General features: G+C 36.7%; 1 protein-coding gene across 1 annotated transcript in view; it reads left to right on the top strand.

Annotated features, from left to right (window-relative positions):
- Positions 1-4,398: 4,398 nt before the first annotated feature.
- The window catches only part of KNDC1 (kinase non-catalytic C-lobe domain (KIND) containing 1), a gene marked incomplete at its 5' end in the record, with an annotated part of 61,603 nt that continues 42,618 nt past the window's right edge, over positions 4,399-23,383 (top strand). The window contains 2 exons of the mRNA XM_009573910.1: positions 4,399-4,597; positions 7,857-7,915. Coding sequence (XP_009572205.1) covers positions 4,399-4,597; positions 7,857-7,915 — 258 coding nt within the window. The remainder of the gene's footprint in view (positions 4,598-7,856; positions 7,916-23,383) is intronic.

Genomic DNA, 23,383 nt, shown 5'->3' with positions numbered 1-23,383 from the left:
TAACTCCTGTCATAGCCCTGGGTTAATGCTGCAGTCGGGAAGTACGTGTCCTTGTCGCACCTGATAAAGGGAAATTTCTTACATGGGCAAAAGTGTTTCCAGTAGCCACCAACCAGATTTTTGTACAGCCATTTCTTTCTGCCCTGTGTAAAAAGGCCTTGTCACTGTGGAATTAAAAAAAAAACCAAACTGTTAAATCTGTTTGTTCAGTTGTTATGCCAAATAACCTGTAGCTAAACGCGGTTCTGTCATCATGTTTGTCTGGATTTGTACTTGGTTTTGCACTTGCTTTTTATTGCTCTTGCTCATCTTTCTTTGTATCTTTCCACATGAAGTGTGTTCCTTACCCCCTAGCGAATGTTTGGGCAAAATGTTTTAGGTTTTTTCTTTTTTAAGTAAAAGTTTAGTGAACCATATGTGAACCACTTGTTCCCCAAAACAGATATTGCGAGCTTTCTTATTTGCTATGTCAAGAACCCAACCTGAATCAGGATTTAAAAGTGTCTTTGAAAATGAAAAGTCCATTCCAGCTTTCATAAGCCATCTAATGGCTCAGCAGTTTGGCTCTTCCTCCCATTATCTGTAGCATTCAGTGTAGTAGGCCCATGCAAAATATAGAAGGAAGAAGGAAGGTGGTAGTGGCTCCTTTTTACACATTAGCTTAAATATTTAGAGTATTTCTTCAGGATGGGAGAAGGCTGAGGGTCAACTCTTCTGTGTGAGGAGGACCCGAGCTCATTTCTCTCACCTGCTCAATATATACTTTAATTGTGAATTCCTACCAGTCCTTTCTATTTAGTTATTCCAGGCACATGAATGTTTTCAATATTCTTGTTTAGAGAATGAGCATGACCTATCACCTGGTGATTAGAGAAGTTAATAAAAAAAGGCTGCTTTGAAGAGTACTCAGTGAGCCTACCCAGGCAACCCAGTGTTTTTCTTCAAATGCGATGAATGTAATGAATGGTGTTTGCCACATTTTCCATGATTCTGGAATAGATTGTTTTGAAGTTTGTGTGAATTATCTTGGCAAAAAGACATAGGTGCCAGAAAGCTGTGAATGCTGATGTACCTAACTCTCAGCTGCTTAGTCATTTAGTGGAGCCTGTGCTTCTCATCACTGTACATAGTATAAGGAATGAGGCTGGTGTCTGATATATGTGGTTTACAAAAGCCAATACGGGAAGCGAGAAGCTGCCTGAGCTGAAGAGTAGGAAATACTGAGGGTTAGGGTGTATTTCAAATACCTTTCTTTACTAGGACTTTCTTCATCTCACACTCCATAATATTTAATTTCAATTTTTTTAAGCAGTTGTGTGTGGCAAATTAATTTGTTTTCTCTTCCTGTTCTGCTTAATAACATATGCTACTGAACTGGTTTATGCTTTCTGAAGAAAATATAAGGGAAAATTAAGAACTAAAGTGAATAATTAAAGCATGGTTGACTGACCAGTTCACTTTTTAGTTATTAAACAGTAATTGCTTTTACAAGTGTTTTTTACTGACAATGAGACGAGACCAAAGGCATCAGCATCTCTGTTATGTAACAGACTTCAGTTTTCCTGTAGTTTGAGTGAACCAACTTTCAATGGTCCAAAGTACTGAAGTCGTGGCTCACCAGAAGCTTCAGCTTGCCAGAAACTCCTGTGTTACAGTCTTAAAATAATGTGGGGTTTTTTCCACAGTGAAAACTTTGCTTCTGTATTGCTTTGGGATGCAAACTAATCAAATGCATGTCTTGGTGTTTTCAATGTTTCATTCTCTACAAAGGCCTTGCTTTGCTGCAATAGCAGCTTTAATAACTAAGGCCAAGATAGTGTGGTCATTTGAGAAATACGTGGTTTCTGTGAAGTAAATCACGTCCTGGAGCATTGGAAAGAGGAAGGCTTGGTGTATGGTTGTGGTGGTGGTGTTTTGCTTTGTTTTTTCTCTTCAACTATCCATCCATTGCTGATGGAAGCCAATGAACATTCATAGGCCTTTTTTTCTTTTTTTTCCTTTTTCCTCTGTCTTTTTTTCTGTATTACCTAACTTTCCCTTCCCCTGGAAGGAAAATAAGTTTGTCTGACATGAGATCATAATCATCTTTCGTTTACTCCCCACATAACTACAAGTCAAAGATGGTTTTGTAGGCTTAAACTGTAGATATCACTACTCACAATTAATATCCGCTGTAGAGCTCAACCTCAAAGCCTGGCTCAAAAGAAATTCTACCAAGTCCTGATTGTAACTCGAATTCGATATTGAGGCTATCTTAAAGGTTGCAGTTTTTATTTATTTCACATAATCTCTAAATTGAGCCTTTCTTGTCCATAGGCACAGATGAAACTCAAAATTTTGCATCTTGATTAGTGAAACATTCTATTGTTGCAGTTTTGGCAAATGCCATCATGTCACCTAGCTGGATGATCCTAGGAGAGTTAAAAATAAAAATAATTACTGGTTCATTGCTTTGGTCATAAAACTTCTTTTTCTTCCTTTTTCTTTTTTCTTTTTCTTTTTTAAACTTGTTTTGGTTGGCCATAGAATAAGCAGTTAGTCTTTCCTTTCCATGCCTATCCTCATCCTACCTATCAGTTTGGTCAGCTTCGAAGCCTAATAGTTTGTGGTCTAGCTCCTTGTCATATGTTTATGTTTTCAGATACGGGAACCTCTGTGCTGCCCTTCAGGCTTGGAAGATGCACAAAACTTCCTCACCCACCCTCAAAATCTGATGGCAGCATTACGCATATAGCACTGAGCACAGCATAGAAAAAATGAGATCTTTTGTCTCAAGTACCTGGACTGTGAGGGCTTTTGCTGTTCATTATTATGTAGGAATGAACTCAATGAGACCAAGGTCCATGATTAGTGCTAGAAGGCACTGTAGTAATGCTGCCATTAGTAAATCAATCCATCTCTAGGCTGATGAAAACTAGAATATTAAAAATAGACGTTAAGTTTCCCAAATAATAGTGAGTGCACTTTATTTCCTACCTGTTTTTTCTCATATTTATTAAGTATTATACTTTAGACCAAAAAGCGAAATCAATTTTTAGACTAAAGGTTGCTCCTTTTTTGAAGGATGTTATGAGTGCAATACTTACTTCTCAAAAAAACATGTTAACAAACTGTTAACTCCTCTGTAAATGGTAATCCAAATATTGTTGATGTTCTCCAGTACTGAGGTATGTAAAGAAAGTTATAACTGTATTTTCCAAGGGATTAAAAATTTAAACCACTACAATTTTCTGAGCTTTAAGATAGCTCACATTCTGCTTTGCTGACAGTGAGATACTTTCTTTTTTCTATATTCTAAGTAATATGCAGCTACATCTTCAATTCAAGGTATATTTAATATCATTCAGAAGTATAGTCTTTAGTCTTAATTACTACATATAAATGAGAAAATATTATGTGTAATTAATAGTGGTATAGCTTTGATGCAAAGTAACTTCTGTAGATACTTCCGTTTTTCTGTTGGCTTATTTTTCCTTACAGATGGAATCGATGTTTTGTTTTGTATGGTTTTTTTGTCATGCCTTTAAGTTCATGAAAACTTTTTACTTCTGTAGCTATGGGAAATGTATTAGTTTTGTATTCTAAAAAAATGTACATAAAAAGGCTAGCTGCTTTGAACAAAGCAATGTTTCTGCACATACTGACCAGAAAAGCCACATTAGAGCCACATTTTTTTGGAACTAGACTCTTTATAGCCTTACTGTGATGACGGGGTCAAAGAAAGTTGACTTACGGTTTAGGACAGTAACTTAGAAACGAAGTCCATAAACTATTTTGATCACTAAGAGCTCTGGGTGGAATGGGGAGGCCTAGGACAACCAAAGTGTTTGGTTTTAAGTTGAAGTATAAGAACATTTTTCCTATGGCTTGTTTGGCTTTTTAGTGTTTATTAAATGGTCTACACCACTAAACTTCACAACAGCATCATTCTTAATACAGGCTAATTTAGAGGGTACTTTTTCCCAGATAACAGATGGTAGGGAAAACTGCTGTGAAGAGAATTTTTAAGTAGTTTATCCAAAGGCACCTGGGAGAGCTTAGGGGAGACATGGGTTAAACAAAATATTTTAACTTAGTCTCTCTGCTTTTACCTCCAAATACTCTGTTTCCCTAACTTTGATGCAGTGTTTATGTAACTTACACAGCTCCCATAGTAAGTCTTTTTTTGATGTTAACATACTGTGATACCTTTGTTCAGGTTAACTGTTCTTCTTAAGAAACTCTCTGTGTTAAGAGCAAAGTCATGCATTTGGTGTTTCTTCGCGTGTTAATCGTGTGCTAGAAAGTCTGAGAACTTGCTGGAAACATTACTCGCAGCCAATTGTATCAAATGTAATCTATGATACACAAAGTAGTGTCATGAAATCCAGGGTAATTTATTAATTCATATCTTGGCAGGAGAATGTGTCCCTTGCTGATATTTTGTCACTGCGGGATAGCTGTCTTACTGAGCAAGATATTTGGGCAATTTGCCTGGAGTGTTGCCATTCTCTGAAGAGCATCACCCATTCTGCAATCTTCCAGACACTCTGCATCACTCCTGACACTTTGGCTTTTAACACCAATGGCAATGTATGCTTCATGGAACAGCTCAGTGGTAAGTATTTGCGTTTCCAGGCCATTTGGTTTAGAACTATGGAAACTCATAGAGAGAGACTGTAGTAAAGCATTATATTCTATTCTTACAACTTGTAATTAAAATAAAGAGAAAACAAAAACTTGTTTAGGAATGGATGAGTATAGGTCCATATGAAACTATATGCTCACTTTTGTGGTTGATGAACAAAGGCTTTTATGAGTTTGCTTAGAAGATTCTCCTAGTTATTTTAAGATTTATCCAGGGGAATGTAATTTGTCTCCAGTTTAAACACTGTAGGTTATGTATTTGTGTACCTGTGCGCACAAGTCTCTACCTATGTAAAGCACGTTCTTGGTCTCTTCCAGTTCTTCTCATTTCATGAATATGTTCTATTTCTAGAGAAATCTGACATTGAATGTATCTTGATGATTGTGGCCATAGAGAATGGGGCAATTCTAGTGCATATTCACTGTTAGAAAGGAAAGCTCTCTCTCTTGAATAAAGGATTATTATTTTTTTTAAAGTCATGATTTTTAGACTCAGCAAGTGTGGTGACTCACTGAAGTGAATTTTAATATGCTAAAAACCAGTATGTAGTAGCATGTAAGATCTTCAGGTATCGTAGCAGATGAATGGGGGGATGCTTAACTTAAAAAATTACTTCTGATTTCAGCACAGACAAAAAAGCATGTTATTGTTGCTGTTCCCTTTTCACGTGGCCCATCTCAAGAGTCTTTGTCTTGCACCTGTTAGGGATATTACAAAACAAAACAAAAAAAACCCCAGCTCTTATTCTGTAGACCTTTTAAAATTATGTCAGCTTGTAACTAGAACAGTTCTAGTTCATATACACACTATTCAGGTTTTTGTTATGTTTTCTTTAACCTAATTTATTTTTAAATCTATGTCAGAATAAGTGTTTATTCTTTTAGTCAAAATCTAGATCGCAGTATTTGGAAAAAATGGGGTAAGGTAACTTTGCAACAAATGAATATTTAGAATTAAAGATAGTATTTCAAATAAGCGTGTAACATCATAAAATGTAATTAATAAAGATGAAAATATATTTTAATAGTTGTTGTGGTATTTGTTTTGTGCTTAAATTCCTCAAATGTATGTGAGTCAACTTTTAGTTCCATGTTAATAGGGTAATGTGGAATCAACTTCCTTTATTTTAAGGAGCTTGTCATAACTTCAAATTAAAAAAAGAAAAAAAAGCTGGCTTTGTATTCGTAAGGGTATATGAAAGACTTGTTGAAAAGAATAAATCTAGTGGATGAAAAATGCCCCTCAACTAAGATCTTTGCTTGCAGCTGGGAAAGAAAAAAAAATCAATTTCTTCTTAAATGTTTTAGTCTAATTGAATAGCTGGCAAACAATGGATCCAGGAATTTGCTGTATTCAAGTGCTTAAAATGTGGGATAACAAATTCCCATGCAAAGCAAATGCACAAAGATTTTGTTCCCTGAAGTCATGTTAATCTCTGAGGAAGAGACTTTCTATTAGTTCTCTCTAAAGAAAGTTGCATTTTGCCTAGGAATGTACGAAGTTATGTATATATTCTATTTCCCACACACACACACCCCACTGTGTCTTTGACTCTTTCTCTTCCCCTTTCCCTCAGATCTTGATACTATTCAGTTAAAATATAGTTTGTTATATAGGCATTTGGGAGGTTGTCCTTTTTGCTTTACTATAGTTGTTGCCTATGGATTTATTCTTCCAGAATAAAATTATAACCTCTGGATTTGCTTGCCAGTGAGAGAAAATGAACAGCCTGTCGTCTCTGCTTTAGCAGTGAGTTCTGCTTCCTGCAGGTTCTGTGTTGCTAAAGTGACAAATATTCAATAGGGTGTTCTGCCAAGGGCTCTGATATCTTCTTGCCTCTTCAAATCAGACAAATTTCCATTGTAAACATTATATTAAAAGAATACAGTGAGCTTTACCAGTGATAAAAATTATATGCTTGTACAGCCTTTGAAGTGTTGTATCGAAAGAAAGGGAAAAGGTAGTGCAGAGATGAAAAGGAGCAGTAGTCTGGGGGTGGGGGAGAGGGGGGAACAAAACATCTTCTGTCCATTAGTTCCCTTCCCCTTCTGCCCCCCCGAATATCAGGAAAAAATGTGGTTGTGGGGGGAATGCAGAATTAGTTGTGTACCCCTCTTTTTTTCAGTGGGAAAGTAGAATCGGGAACATCGTAACAAACTATAAATCAGTGAGTGTCATCTGGATAGTCAGCCATGCCAGGTAGCTGAAATATATGAATACATAAAAAAAGTCCTCTCTAGTCCTCTCTACCGCATAACTGAGTTTAGTATCTTCACAATAAAAGAGCTTTGCATTTCACTTCTAAAGGACAGGCACAAAAGTTCTGTTAGAGCTAAAGCTAAGCTCAGTATGCTATGCCTGTGAGCATACTTTTTTTTGTTTTCTCCCTGTTCAGAAGGGAAACTTAGTCTTTGCTTGTGAATGATCTCAGTCATCCGTTGGCTTCACAGAAGGATAGACTAGGTGAATTGAATATGTACATGAAGAGTAGGTTTTTAGTTGGGCACATTTTTAATCCCCTGGTGTTCCTTACTGGGTTCATATGACATCAATACAGTATAATACTACATGCATGCTTGGATGCAGCAGCGACATCGGTCTCTTAAAATGTTCCTTTCTTCCTTCCACCTCTTCACTCAGAAGTGGCTGCTGCAGTTGCTCAGTTCTTTGCTAAGCAGCACACGGATGGGGAATATGCTTCCTCAACTCTTTTATCATAATTAAAACAAACTAAGCAGAAAGGTCAAGGTTCTAAGCTGGCCTATAGATGAAGAGGCAATTAGCTGTTCAGGTTGGTTTTGCTGCTTGAACTCTTATCCTGCAGGTCTGCAGTGGAAAATAGTGAATGGAAATGTCCCATTAATCAAATCAAACCTGCAAGCCACAGCTGAGCCATACCAGCTTACATGATAACTTGCTCCAAACATAAATGTCTGAAGGCAAGAAGTGGTTAGGCATGGTAAATGTTTTTCTTTGGGGGTGTTCTCTCTGTTCTGTTTCTTAGTAGGAAAAGTATCTTGCAGAAAGTTTGAAAATAGCATTTTATTTTACTTACAGTACTAGAAACATGGATAACAAGTTCTTTGTACATCAGATATGAGTGAACCGAAACACTGCTATATATATTCTTTCCTATCAGATATGAGTGTATCATTAAATTTGTGTCATCACATTGGTTTGTTTTTTTAAACAAGCAAGACTACTAATTTCTAATCTTTTGCTTTCAAAGATGATCCAGAGGGTGCCTTTGTTCCACCAGAATTTGATATCACCGGTAACACTTTTGAGGCAAGTTCATAAATTTATCTGTAAAATAGAGGGGGGGGGTTAATCATTTTAGTAGTACTGGCAGTACCAAAAGCTCAGCATTCTTGATGTATCATTTTAACACATTTACAGATTGTGAATAGTGAATTGTGCTGTTTAGATATGTTTTGTGGAAATAAAAAGTAAACTTAAAATGCTATGTTAATTTTCTGTATAAACATTTCTTCACTAACTATTAAAATGTGAGAATTTGGCTGAATAATGTGTTGCCCTAAACCACAGCTTGTCTATATTACATTCACTGGTATCCTTCACTGGTTACATTTGCTTGTTTGGGGACTAGCCATGAACTTTTATGACTATAAATTTGTTTGCCATCCTCTTCAATAAAATAATTCATGGAAGGGTAATCAGCAGTTTTATCTTTGATTTAATGAAGAAACAAATGACTATCTGTTGCTTTGCAATGCACAAATGCTCTACATTGTTAAATTAAATTAGATTTAAATTGTTTATACTAATTCATTAGCCTCCCAAGTCAACCATCTCATTGCATGCTGCAGGAGTGCTTGCTTGCTTAATATCTTTTTTTTTAATACAGGATTTTTTCTGGCATGTATTCTTAGATAATTCAAATGCTTTAATTAGCAACATGTTCTATTCAAGGTATAATAAAAATCATTCTGTTTCTTTATAGTTCAATACAAATACCTTTTTGTAGTTATAGACTTCATAGTCATGTTTATAGTTTTCTGTATTTCCTCAGGGAAGGGACGGGGAAAGGATAAGTGAGCCTTGGAAGTTTGTAGTGCTACAAGTAAGATCAGAATGATAACGTTAGCAAGGGTAATATTATAGAATATGAAGTAGTACAGTCTTTGAAGGTTAGAGATGCAACATTTCTCCCTGTTGCTATGCTTTGTTAATACCGTTATATAGGCCAGCAGAACTCTAGTGATTTTGTGCTTGCTTTCTGCCCCACCCCCAGGCTGGTTTTTTGGGAGTCTTTGTTTGGGGACAGGGTGCCAATGTGGGTGGGGGTGGTTAGGAGGTGACCAGTATTGCATGTAAACTTGGCAACTGTAGTAGTCTTTATATTCAGATGTGGTTGAGGAAAAAAGTCCCAAAGTCACCCAAAGGTGACTATTTTTTGTTTCTTTTTTTTTGTTGTGCTTCTGAAGCTGGACTTAAGATTTTACATAAATGTTCTCCATCCCTTGCCCCTTAACAAGCCTCCAAGACTTGACACAGAAACACTTAAAAGGTTTGTGGAATTATTTGCTCCTCTGGCAAACTTGAATTTTGCCCCAACCCTTTCTCCTCCTCTAGGAGTTGCCGAACTCTTATGCATATAGCAAATAAATACATTGAAAGAGGTTCAAAGACCAAGGGCATGGGACAAGGTGGAATGGGGATTTGGGAAGACTGTGGGTATACTAAGTGACCTGAAATTCTAGTTCTGTCTGATATACAAGGCCATTGTATCCCTCTTGGGTAAAGCTCGTCTGTGTACAGGTTTATTAATTAACTCTTCTCTTTCGGCAGCATTTACAAGCTCTTAAGCCCCAGTGAATCCCAATACCAAGCACAGCACAAACAATAATTATACAGTCAGTGAAAGCTGTTTGAGTCAGGAGTGGCTCTGAACATTGACCCTTTGACTTTTTTTGCAAAGGCTGATGAAGGTACATGAAGGCACACATTTGTGTGGAAGGAAGTCAACATGCTCTGCCTTGTCTATTGTGAAGTGGGATAAGGGCGGGGTGCACTGGTTTCTGTCCATTGCTCCTATTTCTTTATCTAGCAAGTTGGGGAACCTCGTAAAGCAGGGAGAGCAGTGCTACAACAGTGTCCTGTTGCCTCAGCTGTTTCTCATTGACCATCCTAGGACAATGCACAAAACTGAAAAGCTAGGGCTTTCACCTTCGTTGAGGCAGAAGTGTATTGTTTTACTCCGGGATCTGTGTGCATTTTGTCAGACAGCTATGAGATTCTGCATGTTTGTGGAACTTTCAAAGCTTTACCTCTTACCGCTTGTAGAGTTTGGTTGAATTTTAAGTAATTTAGTACCAGATCAAATTCTGCCAGGGATTCCACGCTGACCTCTGCTTGCTTTTGCTTTTGCAGTTTCTAAGACCTACAGTGGGTTTTATAATATTGTAATGTTTCCAAGCTAGCTGTTTCCTTCTTGGTGCTAATGCTTCAAGTTCTTCTCTTTTTCAAAGGTATGGATACTTTTGTCTATCCCCTCACCCCTTGTTGTAACCTCCTACTATGCAATAGCAGAATAGCACTGGTTTATATACATCTCTCTGAGGAGAACCTGGGCCCTTGTGCTTTCTCAGTGTTACAAGATTCTTTGTACTATACCAATAAGCTGCCGTTTTTACAGGGGCATCAAATCTTTTGTTACTGCTTGCTCTTTCCTTGGTAATGACCTTTCTCAGTTCTTTGTTGAAGGAGTGTTTTTGCAGCTGCTTAGTATGCTTTGTTGAGAACAATGGAAAGTAGTGTTTGTATTGAAACTGTCCAATTTCAACATAAAGGAAAAAAATTAGTATTGGAACTAGTAATTATGATCAGAATTATCTTTGATAGTGGTTACCCCAGTGTCAAAGCTCAGCTGATTTAAAATACTAATGTCAGCCAGAAGTTTTGCTTGATTTAAGCGTGACCTATTTTGTGGCTTCTAAAATGGAAGCACACAATGAGGTTTGTATAGCTACTGGATGACTTCTTCCTTTTTAAACTCTTTTTTTAAAAAATCCCTCAAATAAAGCTACAGTTATTTCAACAAGAGATGTTTTGTTTCCTGCTTGGTGAATTACTGATCCAGACCTCTAATGGAATTGTGACTCCAGTCTAATTAGTTACTAAACTTAGCTGGCACTCACAAGCACACAAGGGTAATAGACACGGGAAACAAACTGAAATGCATTACTGTCCTGGTGTCTGAGACAACACTATTAAAAACTTCAGTTTCTGGTTGGAATTTCAAATAGCAAGAGGTCTAAAGCTTCGTCCAAATGACAATGCACAGGACTGAAAAGTAATTGATTTCATGCAGTTTGTTTTAGACTTGTGCCTTGTTTCCTGACCTCCTCTTCATTTGTAAAGTGGGAATAATAATGCCAACTTCAGTTACTGTTGAGAGTAGAAAGGTAAAAACTAGCCCTTCAGGGAGTTGTCAGCTTCAGTGTCAGGTGTAGAACAGGCTTTTTAAAAGATGTTAAGAAGGAAGTAGCTGTGAAAGGGGCTTTTGGTGCCAACAGTGAAGTGTGGCTGAGCTGTCCAACTGGTGACTTATTCAGTGCTGCCACAGTTCCAACCTGTGGGGTTGGAGGAAGGATTGCAGCTTCTGAGGGTCTCAAGAGACCTTGAAATGACTGTGTTGCTAAGCGGTCGGAGCAGCATTTAATAGGGTAGTTCTGTTATGTCCTCCTCTTCCTGCTGTAAGCATTGTCACAGTGCAAGGTCAAAAAAGGCAGCCAAGCAGGTACTGTTGGTCTCTAGGACAGCATTGGACTGAAACAGAGAATCATGTTAATGTTTTTCCTATAACTTTGCTATCTGCTTACAGACTTCTATTACCATTGTGCCCTAGTAACTCCACTGTTAAGGATTGGTGCTGAGAGGGAAACAGGAGAGAAACTTTAGAGTTATGATCCGTACTGTAAATCCAAAGAAAAAGCTAATTTCTATACAGTACACTTCTTATCATTTTCACTTTTATTCTTAATGCATATACAGGTATGTGATGTGGCTGAGCTCAGTAAAAGCTTTCTGATGACTGAAGCTGTTACTTGCCTGCATTGATGGAAAGATCTCACTTTCTGCTTCTCCTCTAAGCTGGAAGGTGTGTCTGTATTTGCTATAGCAAGTACTGACCACTTTTTTGTTCTCATTGAATCTTGAGCTAGAAGTCAGTTAAGAAATATCTTGAGTATAAAGACTAGCCTCTAATTTTGTAATGTTTTACTAGTGTGCTACTGTACAGAGCAGTATAGAATGTGAATTTTTCTGTTCTAGAAAAACATTAAGAGACTGATGTGCAAAAATAGAGATTTGAGGCTTCTTTTAAAATTTGCCTACTTGACGATATACTGGGCTTATCAAACAATTAATCTTCAGTATAAACTAATATTGAGTCCTGATTCCCTCCTCTAAATAGGAAGAGCTTTAACCTTTTCCTAGTGAAAATGATTCCTATTTCATTTTCTTGCCCTGGGCAGTACAGTGCTAGACTTGTGAAATTTGACGAATGGGAGGCCCAACAGGAATAGTTAAATATTGGTGAGTTCATTAATAGCCTTATTTCTATCACTACAATACAAGTTTGCCTCAGGTTAAAAACATTGGCTGTCTCAAACCAGTTTCAAATAGCTATTTGTCTGCATCACAAAACTGCCATTGAGTCTGACACAGAGGTTCATTGATGTATAACCCCACATTTCTAAGATATGAGCTTTCAGTGAGATGAAGGACCGATGTCTGCCATATGTGAACTTGCATTTATAATCTTTTAATAATGTGGCTATTCAATTTTGCTTGTTCTAGTGAACCTCTGTGACAGAAATCAGTGAATTTTCAGTCTTGTCTGCCTTTTTTTTTGTATCTAAAGCAGACTGGATAACGCTTCTGTTTAATGACTTCTTCTGTTATTTAGAGGTGATAAAATGCGGTAGTTCAGAAACCTCAGTATGCAGCAGGATTAAAACTTTTCAGAAATAAAGGAACTGAAAAAGTGATACAGAGTTGAATACTACTGTGAAGAGAAGGAGGAAGTATAGGATAGAGAATGGGAAGAAAGTGAAGTTCACACTTCTCTCTGTTTTCTCGTCTAGAACTTGTTCTTGCTTTTTGCTATGACAGCAGGAGTGGGGTATGCTAATCTCTTACCTGGGAGAGAATTGGAACCAGAAAAGGCTGAACACTGCCTGTCTCTTTGCTAGAATGTGACAGCTGTCAACTTGCAGTTCTCAGTGGGTTATAGTTGATTTATATGTAAAAAAAAAAAAGTCCAAATGTTTCAAGAACCTTAAAAATAAACAATTCTACACAAAGTGGTATAACTAATAGAAAAGACAAGCTAAAATGTATTACATTTTTTTGGAAAAACGCAATAGTTAAGATTCATATGGCTTATTCCTATGAAATGTGACAAGGCAGTTGGATTTATATATACCATATACATACAAATATTTTATATGCATATAAATGCATGGGTTGAAATGCCAAATGAAACCTACTGTTCTAGGGAATAGATAAAGCAAGAAAGGTTCAGGGGATATATATGTTGGTCCTACTGAAGAAAACTGAGCTGACAGTTTGGTGCTGCAGTATTTCTCAATAGCTGATCATTACTGAGCTAGTGCTCAGGTCTCAGCTGTTGGTCCTTCTCTAAATATGAAAGCTTTCATCTTTCTCCCAAATCAAAACAGCGGAAGTACAAAGGAAGTCTTGCCTTTGCCACTTTCCTGGTCTTTTAAAGCAGTAGCTTTTGAATGCTGTGAGATTATCTCTACTGTTCTATTTTTTCTTTAGCTCTAGGTACAGGAGGAAAAAAGAAACTTTTTACATGTTCTCCTAGAGGGGTTTTTGGTTTTGTTTTTATCTGATGGGGGAAATAAGTCTTTTGAAACACCTAGTGCCTTTTTTCTTGAGTTCTGTTTCCCTTAATTTCATGTAGCCTCCTCTTGAGATTAATTCTAACAGCAGCAAGGCTTGTCATCAGCAAATGGTAACTTACCTTCTCCTGTAGTCTAAACCATCTATCTTCTGAGTGTTATTTAAAGCTGTCTTTCCCTTCAGTGACAAAAATAACATTTATTTGGTTACCTATGCCTCTACTGTGCTATAGAAGAGGAAATGGAATCCTCCTGCTCTTGCTTTTACATCATTGGCCCAGTTGAGGTTCCATTCAGGAACTTAGTACTGAGCAAGTATCACCCTTTAGATGCTTTACACAAAGAGCTAAATGAAGGAAGAATATAAGGGCAACGGGATTTTTTTTTTTACAGCACTCTTTTTTTCTTTTTTTTAACGTATAGACTATCTTAAAGTTTATAATTTGGTTACCTCAAAAAAACCTACAGCTTGTTGCTTAGTTCTGAAGTTGGGCTTGCAAAATTGTCATATTGATCTTTTCTAGCTGGCTTTTTGAGCATATTGCTGGTATTTTTACAGTTTTGCCTCTAAATCTGAAACACAAGTTTTCACAGACTGACTTCTATTTTTATCAGGAATAGTCTGTTTCTTGGGCAGAAAAATGTCCTCAGAAGAGAAATGACTGACTGTACAGGTAACCTGCTCAATGAAAATATGTCGTATTTTAGATTTCTTCCTTACTCGGCTGTTAGGTTCCCATAAGAAGGCATTATTAGAGCTAAGATACATATTTTCCTTAAGAGTGAAGAAGATTATCTTGTGATGTACAAAAGCATTTTTCAAATCAGCTTATTTGAGGATTTTTGGTAGAGAAAGTGAAAAGAGAACTTGGTGTTCTGTCTTAAAACAGTTGGTGCTTGTGGCAGTTGAAGTTTACTCTCTTAGAATCCTGAGGAACTGTGTTGGATAAATTTGCAGATAGCTCCCATCATGAGCAAAAAATCTATGGAAAAGAGAACAGATTGTTTTCTCCTGTTATGCTTGTGCAGTGTCATAAAACTCTAGGCTCCTTAATGTTAAAGATGCACAAATGTTTTGAATCAGTTATTTACCTCCAGCCTCCTCCACATAAACTCTTCTGATTAGCACTGATACTTTCTCAGCTATGGATGAAGATGTCTTCCTTAGTCCTAGTAGAATTATCTGTCAGTTTCTGGTGCTACCCATTCAAACTCATTTCCTTGATGGACCCATCATCATACTGGTCTAACTTGCAGAACTTAATTTTCTATTGCACTCTCCGCATATTTCCATCATTTACTCTTTAGAATGTTTGAAAGTGCTTTTGAAATGTAAGCCTGAACCCTTAAAGGCCAACATGAAGACCTCCAGCAAAATTATTACTTGTCATTACTTGATATCAAAAGATTTCTCATTCATTAATTTTATGTCTGTTTTAATGGATATTCAGGTCACTAAAAGATCCATGATCATTGCTAGACTGGATCTGGAAACTTTCTACTCCCTGGAACAATGACAAACAATTCACTTTTACCATTTGCATGAACTGAAAATAGAGCCATTTCACCAGTGTAGGAGAACACTCATAAATAACACCATCTTTTTGAAACGTTCAGGAACTGATTGACTTAGAAGTAGATGGCGGAACGGACGACTTTCTAATCTCCAGATAAAATTTTGAGACTAGTCCAGTTTTCACTGTGAATTAGATGGTTGTGGAGTTATCTTATTAGGTTGCTTGAGATTTAGTCAACAGAGCCTTCAGGATTATGAAAAAATGGTTGTCACTCACACATCATTCTCCCTACTTACAGCATTTCAAAAAGCTTTGAAGAACAATTGAGAACATGCTTTTGAAGCTAAGGATCTTGTCTCCTGGGAAATGCATTGCAAGTGACTTAGGCTTTCTTAGATGACCACTGGAACAGGTTTCAGAATAGAATATTTCAGTTGGAACAGTCCTACAATGATCATCTAGTCCAACTGCCTGACCAGTTCAGGGCTGATGAAAAGTTAAAGCATGTTGTTAAGGGCATAGTCCAAATGCCTCTTAAACACTGACAGGCTTGGGGCATTGACCACCTCTCTAGGAAGCTTGTTCCAGTGTTTGACCACTCCCTCTGTAAAGAAATGCTTCCTAATGTCCAGTCTAAACCTCCCCTGGCACAGCTTTGAACCATTCCCACAAATCCTATCACTGGATACCAGGGAGAAGAGCTCAGCTCTTCCCTCTCCACTTCCCCTCCTTAGGAAGCTGTAGAGAGCAATGATGTTGCCCCTCAGCCTCCTTTTCTCCAAACTAGACAAGCACAGAGTCCTTAGCTGCTCCTCATAGGACATTACTTCCAGCCCTTTCACCAGCTTTGTTGCCCTCCTCTGGATGCATTCAAGGACCTTCACATCCTTCTTAAATTATGGGGCCCGGAACTGCACATAGTACTTGAGGTGAGGCGGCGCCAACGCTGAACGCAGTGGGATAATCGCCTCTTGTGACTGGCTGGTTATGCTGTGTTTGATGCACCCCAAACAGATACAAACCTGTTAGTATATATGTACTCCAGGATTCTTGGAACTTTTGCGTCCTTTCACCAAGTTTTAAAAAAACCAACCAAACAAACAAAAAAACCCACCACAAATCAACAAAAAAGAACCCACAAAAAACCCAAAACCAACAAAAAAAAAGAAACCAAAACAAAAAAACCCACCCAACTAGTCCTTTCTCTCAATTGTAATGGCAATAGGTGTTGCCTTTTTACTCAGGGATGCTGATCTAATCTGTTTTTGAAGAAGCACGTGAATGCAATATGTATGTTACACTTTCCTTGTAAAAAATTTTTTTGTTTATTTGTAGGCTATACAGTTCAAGTCCTATCACATTATACAAGAGTTCTATGCCTGAATAGAAAAGAATGAGCAAGGTTTACTTCTGCAGAAATCATTCCCCTATGAAACAATCAAACAGAAAAAAAAAAAACAAACCAAACCCAGTCCCCAACCTTTTCTCCACCTCCCCCCTCCCCAAAAAAAAAAAAACAAAAAAAACAAAAAAAAACCCCACAACACAAAAAAACCCCCAAACAAATCCTTCCTGTTTACCCTCCTCTGTTTACATTCCTGATATATACAATGAGAGCTATCTACTCATTTGCTATTTCAGTCACCTACAGCTGTTCTGTGAAAATTGGTGTTTTGAATGTGATCTTAACAAGATATTATGCAGTGGGGTAAGTTCAGAAGTGTTTGGCCAGCTTTTCACATTTGCAGTTCTATATATGTTCCTTGTAGAAAAAATCTACATAGATTATTACTTCAAAGAAGAGTGAACTGGTTACTGTATAGCAACAAATATTTTACATATCAGAGTCCTGATGTCATTGATTCATGGCATGGTAAAGGAACTGGGATGCTATTTGAGTTTATTGGCCCATAGTGTTCTCAACTGGAAGTGTTGCACTTCAGTTCTTTAGCTTCAAAATGTGGAATAAGCATCCCCCAACACAGGATTGTGCAAATGCATTACTCAGCTCAAAGAGTGACAGACTTCACCAGTAGGAACCTTCTTTTAGGTTTAAGATAAAAAGAATATACTTTTTTTTTAAACAAATGACTTCAATAACTAGAAATAACATCACATTTGCCATACAATGAAAAAAATCTTGTATTTATACAGCTGAGAGAAGACAGAGCTAGTCTGCTCACGATGCATGTAACTGTTTCCCAGGTTTCCTTTTTCTATGCCTACAGGGAATAAATTGTGTTAGTTTAATTAAGTGGTAAATGAATTACCTATGGCAGGTAGCTTAAAAATAAGGAGGTTAATGGCTGATAAATCATAAGGAGAGTTGTGACACATGAAACTTGGTTTCAAAGGGAGTTTAAAAAAAATCATAGTGTTCAAGAAGCTTTAGAGATAAGCGTGTCTAACTTCTGCTATCTAACCTCTGAGGTCTCCAGCAGTTTTATTGCAGTGTTCTTCCTTACCTGTCATAATTATACTTCTGCAGTCCTGCACGAGAGGAGTCAATTAGTGTGCTATTCATCCGTGTTGGGGTGCTGATCTTTGTGACTAAGGAAGCCTGAAAATGGGATGGAAGTGTAAGAAAGCCATAGCAGAAAAACTGTTTAATTTTTTTAACCCATTTTCGTCTTGTAGGACCTTCAGGATGTTCTTACATTGCAACTCTTCTTTATGGGGAATTATCAAAAATTTGGCTCAAATAAGAGTGTCAGAATAGATTAGTGACCAAGTTGACAAAATTAGCGGTAAAATAAATTTCCAGGACCAGATGGTGAAACAGCATTCATAAAAGAAGCAATTACTTAGAGTGATATTCTTTAGCCTGGAAGAGAATGCCCTGAGGGAGAAGTTATGCTAGAAATCTGTGAAGTATGCCATGGCAGCAGCCATAGAGTGAGTATTTGCCAGCCCTCATAAATGAAGAAGTAGGTGGCAACAATGAGATGAACACAGGTGGACTCAAACAAGAGGAAATACTTCTTTGTTATGCAGTAAGCTGTGGAAATTCTTGCTGCAAAACATAGATGCAAAAAGGTTGTGTGTGGATAAAGCTTAGACAAATTCATGGAGATAAAACAGTTGTCCTGAAGCATTACAGACAAGAAGCCCACAACTACAAAACGGTGAGGTTAGAGTGATGTACTAGGTAGAGTTCCTCAATTCAAACTGAATTATATAAATAAAAGTCACAAGAAATCAAAACAGTAAATCAAATAGTAAAATGTAGGGATTAGACAACATTCAGTCATAGTATATGTGATACATGCTCTTTCCAAATGCATTTAGATATGACTTGGTTCGTTTCTCCTTATGTTGTTGTAGCATCGCTTTTTAGATGATTGTATCTATGAACCCTTGCTTGTGTTTTGTGATGTAAACTGATCACCTGACATTCACCTAAGAACATATTAAAACTTGAAAGCTTTCATTTAATTGTTAGGTAAATTAAAAGGCAATTTGAGAGTTGAAATACCTGCGAACTTCAGCTGTGAGCAGATTATTTGAGCAAATCTGACCTGTAGCTGCATTTTTGTGCCCATTTTTTTAGAAGTCTTTTGGGGAAGAATTTTTTCAGACAAAGCTAAGTAGCAACTGAAGTTAGAAGGGACAAACTGCAAATACAGCTTTGATTGAAAATGTTGTTTTTCCAGCATCTGCTACCAATTCAAGCTAAAGTATATGTTTTGTGAATAGTCTGCAGTGGCTTAGCACTTTTAGCACATTCTAATTATGCAGACTAATTATCTACACATCCAACGTGCCAAATGAATAAAAAGCTAATATTTAATACAGCACCTTCCAGTAATTAGTTATGCAGAAAGGTGTTTAGTCCCTTTGTAATGAAAGTATTAGAAATAATAGGCCTATTTCCCTTTCATTTTGTTGCTGAAGAATATTACTGTTTGACTTTCTTTTGCATAAAAATAGTGCATTTTAGAATGAGTACATTGAAAAAAGACATAGGTAAATATTAAATGCTTTCTCCCAATAGTAATTTTCTCAAGCACTAGATTGAATTTGTTTATAAAACTTCGAGTTTTATAACAACACTGAAGCTTTCATTTATGGAACCTTTAAATACTTTGAATTGTGAAAGGGTGGAAACATGTGTATATGTGCCACAATCTCAATTAAAAAAAAAGCAGGGTAAAATAAGGGTCATCTATGAATGGCAAAACTAAAAATTGTTTTACACTATTCCTGCAGCTTATCATTTAGTCAGAAATATTTTACAGGAAGTATTAGTTCTATTATGGTCTGTCTTTTTCAGTTCTGCTGAAGACCTACATTTCTGAACTCAGTGAAATCTCAATACAAAATGTAAATGGTCATTATTCATAATTGCAATATGCTAAATGCTTATGCAGTCACTATTCAAAACCTCTTTTGTCAGCTTTTTTCTGTGGTGTTTGTCTGCAAGTATGAGTTCCTATAGAAGCTTAGTTCTTTAGCCCTGCCAAGCAGTAATACAACAGAGCCTCTGTCACACACTGTGTGTAGGCTTGGAGCTTTTACTTCCTCTCCTGATCTTTTGATTTGCAGATTTTAAAACTAGAGCAGATCATTACTGTTCTCTGATTTCACTTCCTATAGTGTTAAATGGTCATAAAATGGCATGCAGCAAACCAAGTAACTTTTGATTGGAACTGACAGAAGCTGTTTTGAATATATTTCACTCATGATATAAAATTTTAATATGATGGCAGAAGCTGTCCTCTCCCTTGGTACTTAGCCTGAACGTATTAAAAATATGTAGTATCTGCACCTTTTAAATTTTTATCTGTTTTTCTTTTTTTTTTTTTTTACTTTTGAGTCTTGTTATGCCTTTGTGTCTTGGAAGCCACTCTAGTATTAGAATTTATCTTGATTTGAAGCTGCTTGTGTGATTATGACCTTCAACTTTTTCTCTGAAATTCATGAGCTCCCTTAGCCTGTTGCTGAAAGGAAGACTTTCAGGACCTCAAATCATACTTGTGACTTTTCTCAAACTTCTTTACTTCATGTTACCATTTTGATTTTTAAAGGGCAGATTATTTCCATGATGGCCTTCCCAGTGATGCATACAATTATGATTTTACCTATGATTCTTGTTATGTTTGCTAACTTTGGGCTAAGAGTAGATGTACTCTCTAAGACGAAATCTGGAGATTCGGTTTCGTAATGTGACTTCTTCCCTTTCCCCCCATCCTTTTTAAAGCTGTAGTGCAGTCTAGCCAGCATGGTCTGTGTATTTTTTGTAACAAGTTATGTTTGGTCTTTAACTTAAAAGTCTCTTTAGGAATTGTGAAGAGGTTGTTTTGTTCTGATTGTTTGTTTGTTTTTTCTTTTGGATCTTTCTTGAAATGCATGCTATTTATCAGCTATTAATATTATTATCCTGTAATGCAAAAGTTCCTATAATTCAAAAACTGTTCTCCTTAGCTAGATTTAAAACAGGTGGAGGTTTTTTTTCAGAAACCAAGGGAAAAAAACCCTCTTAATTCTTTAAGAAAATTCCTAACTGCCAGTACAGTTCCAGTTTTTGCTTGTCTTGCAGGAGAAGAAGAAAAGCTCTTTGCTTCTCTTTCCTACTTGTTTGTTACTCTCCTTAAAACTTAGCTTAATTGTGAGAATGTTTTCATTGAGAGCCATCCCTTCTAGTGAGGATTAGATATTTTATACTTACAAAATTGCTTTATTTATTGCATTTACCATCTTGTTCTTCTTTCCCAGAAAGTGAAATTTTCTTCTTAAGCCTAAATAGAAGCAGATTTGATGCATAAACTTGGGGAACGCCCCACCTAGTGGATGATCACAAACTAATTTTCTCATTGCTCCAGTTCAGACAGGAGACTCAAGGTTACGTTGGAATACCTTATATATTAACTATGTTTACTGCCAGCTCAGGAAATTAATTAAATAGCTGGATTTTCTTTCCGCTTTTTCTTGTGGAGGTGGTGATGGTGATATTTGGGAAGCTGGGAGAGGGGAAAGGTAAAAAGGGGATTTACATCAGAGGAAGTTTCAAGTTGGAAAAGATGTTGAAGTTCCCAATAAATGTTTTAACATAAGAAATTAATTACAAGCTATAATGATTGAAATGGCCATCTTCAAAACTGGCTTTCCTGGGTATCAGAGGAAAGGAAATATCTCAATGGAACAATTTCCTGTGTGGGGAAAAAAAAAAAATCTTTCTTTATTCAAGATGAGACTGGCCTTTCCCTTGTACAAGAAAAGATGCAGTGAACTTCTTTAAAACAGGACAGCAAAATGGAGGGAGTGGAAGCCTGTCCGCTTGCATCTCAAAGACTTGTGCTTTTAAAGGCAGACTAGGGGATATGAGTTATACCCCACAGTGAACAGAAATTATTAATTGGAAAAAGTGGGATGAGGCAATATGTTGCTCTGCCCTTCCTATTTCTGTGTCCTATAATGTCCACATCCATCCTCATGTGGACGAAGAAAATTTGTCAAAAGGTAAATTTTTTGTTCCCTCAAAGTAAAGTTCCTCATCTTTCTGTCCTGCTTTTGGAATTGGTATTTTAGTTGTATATCATGAGATTATATTCAAATATGCTTTCTTATTGTTCTGTATTATAAGAAATACTTTATTTCTTACAAATTTCTTACTGAGAGAAGGCTAGATAAACTCTTGTTTTTTCTTATGCACTCTGTATTTGGAATAGACACTACATTCTGTAGATGAAATCAGATGCTGAGGAATCACATGCATCTCTTGGGAGAGGCTTAAACATACAGGTAATGTCCAAATGATAAAATAGCCTCGAAAGTGATGCCTGTAGACACATGCAAAGTACCACTTTTGAAAAATGAACAAAAAAAAGAGGAGGCAGGAACAAGAATCTCTTCCATCCATATTCTAGTTCACTGAGTTTCCCACAAGTATTCCGTTTGCTAAATGCCAAACAGGGAAAAAGAAATATGTCAAGTAAGTTGACAATTTGAGGTAAACTGTTTTTAATTCTTACTTCATGGCTACAGTCTGTCTCTTGATGTGAGTGTTGCAAGTGATGCCAAGTGTTGCAACATTCTGTTTCTCGAGGCTGAGTCTTAGTTGCTTTTTCCCTCCCTTCCCCCCACACCCTCCCCACCCCCCGAATGAATAAGTAAATTTTTTTTGCTGCTGCTGCTTTTGTTAACATTAGCATTTCTATAAATAGAACACTATACTGAATAAATAGAAGCGCAAGATTTGCTGATAGAGTACAATATTTTTGTACTTACTTATTGCTTACTTTTGCCACATGATGTAAAAGCACATAAGCAATATATTAGCTTTCAAGTATCATCAGTGAAGGTTGGTCTAAAAGCAAATTTTCCTGATAAAGCAATTCTTCTACCCATTCCTGATGCTAGGAGTGGTATAGGGAGGCTGAAATTGGTTATTCTGTTCAGAAGGTACCTTCTGAATTCAAAGGTGTCTCCATACTATATGGCATTATTTCATCTGGTATTCTGACATTGCTTGGTCTGAGTAGTGTACACCCATAACTTGTATATTATGATTTTTTCCTCCAGTTCTTAGACGAGTGATTAATTTCTTTCTTTATAAAGTCAATTTGTGGAACAGAGGTGATGTCACTTGTTGCAGATCATATCAAATACATGGAATAACTTACTAATATCAAGTATATTAAACTACCATGGTACAATGTTACATTTATACAAAAGGTTCTTTAAATAGAGCTGTATTATATTTTTGAGAGTTTGTCTTTGTTTCCTTGTTCTTTTTTAAATTTATGTTTTCTGTTATACTGTCCATTGAGAATTGCAAAATGACATAGCTCACTGAAACAGAGTATTTAATATCAAAGCAAAGGAATAAGTTCTACACTCTACACTTCCTTTTCACTGTTCAAAAGCTTATGAAACAGTCTGCAGAAAAACAACTTGAAACCATCTTCATAAATTCTTGGATCTTGGGGAAGGAATTTTGGTTAAATTTCTTCCACAGATTGGAATATACTAAAGTATAAATCTAGATTTTTTTTTTTTTTTCTGGGCAGTTATTGGCCTTCAGTCTTGGGCAGGCTTAGAAAGGTGTTAATTTATACCTAGTTAGTTTTATATCAAGTTAACTTGTGCAGACTGTAAGACCATCATCCTCTAAACATTATTAATAGGAGTTGTACTTCCTTTGTGAAGTAGCTCTATTAGTCCAGGGTGGAGTTCATTTTCTGCAGCTGAAATAAGTATGGGCAGAGGTAGTGGTAACTTCAGGAAGTATGAAGACATAACTGTCTTCCCATCACCTTGTTAGTGGGTTATTTGCTCAGGCTTCATAGTTTCATATCCTTTTACCAATATAGTCTGGTTTATCCTACAAAAAAAAAAAATCGTGC

This window comes from Fulmarus glacialis, unplaced genomic scaffold (genome assembly GCF_000690835.1).
Source record: "Fulmarus glacialis isolate BGI_N327 unplaced genomic scaffold, ASM69083v1 scaffold16813, whole genome shotgun sequence".
NCBI classification, from domain to species: domain Eukaryota; kingdom Metazoa; phylum Chordata; class Aves; order Procellariiformes; family Procellariidae; genus Fulmarus; species Fulmarus glacialis.
The sequence above is the reverse complement of the archived record's forward strand: the minus strand, read 5'-3'. Positions and strand labels throughout refer to the sequence as shown.